General features: G+C 58.7%; 1 protein-coding gene across 1 annotated transcript in view; it reads left to right on the forward strand.

Annotated features, from left to right (window-relative positions):
* Nucleotides 1-5,000, forward strand: part of LOC134474600 (granulocyte-macrophage colony-stimulating factor receptor subunit alpha-like) — a gene marked incomplete at its 5' end in the record, with an annotated part of 14,316 nt that overhangs the window by 9,194 nt on the left and 122 nt on the right. The window contains 3 exons of the mRNA XM_063243105.1: nt 2,548-2,644; nt 4,391-4,472; nt 4,910-5,000. The exon at nt 4,910-5,000 is cut by the window's right edge and continues 122 nt beyond it. Of these exons, the coding sequence (XP_063099175.1) occupies nt 2,548-2,644; nt 4,391-4,472; nt 4,910-4,987 (257 nt within the window). The remainder of the gene's footprint in view (nt 1-2,547; nt 2,645-4,390; nt 4,473-4,909) is intronic.

The following is a 5,000-nucleotide window of genomic DNA, read 5'->3' on the forward strand; positions in this document are numbered from 1 at the left end:
ACACAGGGACAGCGTCACCACGAGGAGCCTGGCCTCATCCGGAGTGATCAGATGTGGGTGGGTGGGTGGATGGGTGGATGGATGGGTGGATGGATGGGTGGATGGATGGGTGGGTGGATGGGTGGATGGGTGGATGGATGGATGGATGGATGGGTGGATGGATGGATGGGTGGATGGATGGATGGATGGGTGGATGGATGGATGGGTGGATGGATGGATGGGTGGATGGATGGGTGGATGGATGGATGGATGGATGAGTGGATGGATGGATGGATGGATGAGTGGATGGGTGGATGGATGGATGACTGGATGGATGGATGGAGGATGGTTGGATGGATGGATGGATGCGTGGATGGATGGATGGATGGATGGACGGGTGGATGGATGGATGGATGGGTGGATGGATGGATGGGTGGATGGATGGATGGGTGGATGGATGGGTGGATGGATGGATGGATGGATGAGTGGATGGATGGATGGATGGATGGGTGGATGGGTGGATGGATGGATGACTGGATGGATGGATGGAGGATGGTTGGATGGATGGATGGATGTGTGGATGGATGGATGGATGGATGGATGGACGGGTGGATGGATGGATGACTGGATGGAGGATGGATGGATGGGTGGATGGATGGATGGATGCATGGATGGATGGATGGATGGATGGATGGGTGGGTGGATGGATGGGTGGATGGGTGGGTGGATGGATGGGTGGATGGATGGATGGATGGATGGGTGGATGGGTGGATGGATGGGTGGATGGGTGGATGGATGGATGGATGGATGGATGGATGGGTGGATGGATGGATGGGTGGATGGATGGGTGGATGGATGGATGGATGGATGAGTGGATGGATGGATGGATGGATGAGTGGATGGGTGGATGGATGGATGACTGGATGGATGGATGGAGGATGGTTGGATGGATGGATGGATGTGTGGATGGATGGATGGATGAATGGACGGGTGGATGGACGGATGACTGGATGGAGGATGGATGGATGGGTGGATGGATGGATGGATGCATGGATGGATGGATGGATGGATGGATGGGTGGGTGGGTGGATGGGTGGATGGGTGGGTGGATGGATGGGTGGATGGGTGGTGGATGGATGGATGGGTGGATGGGTGGATGGGTGGATGGGATGGATGGATGGGTGGATGGATGGGTGGATGGATGGGTGGATGGGTGGATGGGATGGATGGGTGGTGGATGGATGGGTGGATGGGTGGATGGATGCATGAGTGGATGGATGGATGGAGGATGGTTGGATGGATGGATGGATGCGTGGATGGATGGATGGATGGATGGACGGGTGGATGGATGGATGGATGGGTGGATGGATGGATGGGTGGATGGATGGTGGATGGATGGATGGATGGATGAGTGGATGGATGGATGGATGGATGAGTGGATGGGTGGATGGATGGATGACTGGATGGATGGATGGATGGGTGGATGGATGGGTGGATGGATGGGTGGATGGATGGGTGGATGGATAGATGGATGGATGAGTGGATGGATGGGTGGATGGATGGATGGGTGGATGAGTGGATGGGTGGATGGATGCATGAGTGGATGGATGGGTGGGTGGATGGATGGGTGGATGGGTGGGTGGATGGATGGAGGATGGTTGGATGGATGGGTGGGTGGGTGGGTGGATGCATGATATGTTGAAGTAATCAAATAGATACATAAGGACAGACAGATAGAAAATAGAATATACAGTTGGGTGCACAATAGGTTTTTCAGGTTATGGATGGATGAGAAGATCGAGAGGTCAGAAAGGGGGATAGAGACAGAGGCGGACAGCAGACTCTCTCCCGGGCAGCAGAAGTCATCCCGGGTGCCTGTACATGCAGAGCGTTCACCTGACTCCGCTGCTGTAACCTGCAGTCAGCGAGCATGTGACTTTTAGCCCCGAAGTCTCCACCTCACACAGCTTGAGACGCTTGAACATAAGTACAGAGCTGGCCTTGGAGGTGCCCACGTGTCATCCCAGCACTCAGAAGGCTGAGGCAGGACGGTCCCTGCCAGTCTGAGATCAGCCTGGGCTGCACGGTGGGACTGTGTCTCAAAAAAGGAAGGAAGGAAGAGAAAGAAAGAAAGGAGAGAGAGAGAGAAGGGAAGAGAGATTTCCTGAAACAAACAGAAGCTTCATTCCCGCCGTCCTCTGTCCGTCTGTCATAACCTCCGTTTCCTGCTGAGGACTGAGCCCAGGCCCGTGCGCTGACCCCGACCTCGGCCCCTGTTCTCGTCTGTTTTGATGAAGGCCGGACTGAGTTGCTGTGGAGCCCGGCCTGGGCTGTAGCGTGACCTCCTCCCGCCTTGGCCTCCCGAGGGCTGGGACGTGTGGCCTGCGCCTCTCACCCTGGCCTCAAATCGGCCCTGAATTTGGCCTGTGGGCCCCCGCGGCTGAGCTGCCATGCTGGCCGTGTCCCCAGGGCTCGTGTGAGGTCGCCGCTCCTGCCCGCCGCCCGCCAGCGCTGCCCGCTGCCCACCGTGCTTGCGGCCCTGGCCCAGCACCCCCTTCTCCTCCACAGGCTCCGACACCTGGCAGCCCCGTGCCCTGAGCCTCTACATCCCAGTGGTGCTGGGCACCGTCATGTGTGCCCTAGTCCTGGGCTTCCTGTTTAAAAGGTAACCCCCACGTGAGACCCTCTGCACCCCTGGGGCTCCTCACGATCAGTCTGGGGCCTCAGAACACGAGGGAGCAGTTAGCAGAGCTCAGTTGTGACGCAGCCGGCCGTGAGGTGGGCAGCTAACGACAGCTAATGATCGGGGCCCACAACCCCACATTAAGGGGCTCCGCCTCACACGAGCCACGGGTGCCACCGGCCCAGCAGCCCGTCCACAGATCACAGGAGCAACAATGTGCTTTGAATACTACGCGGCCCTGAAAAAGGGTGGGTCGTGTGGAACCGCTGGCTGGGTAAAGCCAGGGCGTAGAGGGGGGCCGTGTCCAGTGTCCAGGGACCGCAGGAGGCCGCAGGGAAGGGTGGACCGCGCCACTTTCTGCACAAAATGGGGGAAGAAAGCATGTGCAGGAATCACAGAGCACTGTGGCCATGCGGAGGGAGGTGAAGCCGTTTGTAACGGGGACTGGGGTGGAGAAAGGGCGCAGGGAGATGCCGGCCCTGGGCCGTGAGCGCCTGGTCCCCACAAGGTTGGGGACGCTTCTGAACTTCACACAATCAAGTGCTGCCTCGCACAACAAGCAGCACCTCAGGCTGAGCACCGCGAGCTCACGACCGGCTCCCTCTCACTCTGCCTGTGCCTCTGTCTCTGTCTCTCTGTCTCTGTCTCTGTCTCTGTCTCTCTGTGTCTCTGTCTCTGTCTGAGTCTCTCTGTCTCTGTCTCTCTGTGTCTGTCTCTCTGTGTCTCTGTCTCTGTCTCTGTCTCTGTCTCTCTGTGTGTCTGTCTGTGTCTCTCTGTCTCTCTGTCTCTGTCTCTGTCTCTCTGTGTCTCTGTCTCTGTCTGTGTCTCTCTGTCTCTGTCTCTCTGTGTCTGTCTCTCTGTGTCTCTGTCTCTGTCTCTCTGTCTCTGTCTCTCTGTGTCTGTCTCTCTGTGTCTCTGTCTCTGTCTCTCTGTCTCTGTCTCTGTCTCTCTGTCTCTGTCTCTGTCTGTGTCTCTCTGTCTCTGTCTCTCTGTGTCTGTCTCTCTGTGTCTCTGTCTGTCTCTCTGTCTCTGTCTCTCTGTCTCTGTCTCTCTGTCTCTGTCTCTCTGTCTCTGTCTCTATCTCTGTCTGTCTCCCTGTCTGTCCTCTCTGCCTCTGTCTGTCTGTCTCCCTGTCTGTCCTCTCTGCCTCTGTCTGTCTGTCTCCCTGTCTGTCCTCTCTGCCTCTCTCATTATGTGTAATACTTAAGCTATAACGGAGTACTATGAAGCTACAAAAAAGCATGCAAGCATGTCGTTAGGAGCTAAATCAGGCACAGAACAAGCAGCAGCTGGAGATGGATCGCAGGGAGGGATGGATGGATGGATGGATGGATGGATGATAGACAGATGGACGCCATGCAGCTGAGGTAAAGCTCAAGGTGACTCCATTTACATCAGACGCCTGCTGGGCGGAGCAGAGGCCCCAAATGTATGTACGCTGGAATACTACGCAGCCACAGTAAAGGATGGGGCCACACCGTCTGGGGCAGTGCACACACCCTGAAACTCTTGGTTAACGGCGTCCAGCAGGCTGGGAAAGATGAGCACGGTCCGCTTCCCGTAGTGCGGGGCAGCCGAAGGCGTCCTCACGGGTGGCAGGGAAGCTCTCCTTCCACTGCAGAGGCGACGGAGGCGCCCCAGCCAGGCGTGAGCGGGACGCCGTGCGTGCTGTGGGCTGGGCTGAGCACCTGGCCCGCTGCCAGCTCCCCAGCTCCCCTCTGTCCCCAGGTTCTTCTCCGCCCACGGCCTGTGCCCCCGCATCCCGCACGTCAAGGACAAGCTGAACAGTGTGGATGGGGTCGCCGCTCAGGTAAGAGGGGACACAGGGTGGGCGCCGGGCAGACCTGGGGCGGGCAGCGGCGGGGATGGCCGGGGTCACCACCACCTCACCCAGGGCCGCAGCATCCCCTGTGGGGGGGTCCCCAGGCCGTGCCACGCCACCTCGGGGACTGGCTGGAGTCTCAGCTGTGAGGAGTCAGGGAAATGGGCTTGGGAGGGGGCAGGGGAGAAAGAAGCGGGAGGCGGGGCCCAGATGCAGAGATGGAGGGCACAGGGCAGAGATGGGGGGCACAGGGGCAGAGCCAGGAGAGGCAGAGGGCACAGGGACACAGTCAGGAGACACAGGAAGGGACCATGGCAGAGACGCACCCCAGGACCTTTGCATGCGCCGCCTCACCAGCCCCTCCGCGTCCCTTGGGGAGCCCTCGCCTCCCCGCCTCTCAGAATCCCGCCCTCACCCCCGAGCAGGTGCCCTGGGAGGACATGGTGCCCAGCGCCAGGAAGGCCAGCCCCGAGGACGTCCTGGTGGTGCAGGAGGTGTCCTGAGCCTGTGAGGACA

This window comes from Cavia porcellus, unplaced genomic scaffold, assembly GCF_034190915.1.
Source record: "Cavia porcellus strain 051 isolate PalLab524CR breed Dunkin Hartley unplaced genomic scaffold, mCavPor4.1 scaffold_33, whole genome shotgun sequence".
NCBI classification, from domain to species: Eukaryota; Metazoa; Chordata; class Mammalia; order Rodentia; family Caviidae; genus Cavia; species Cavia porcellus.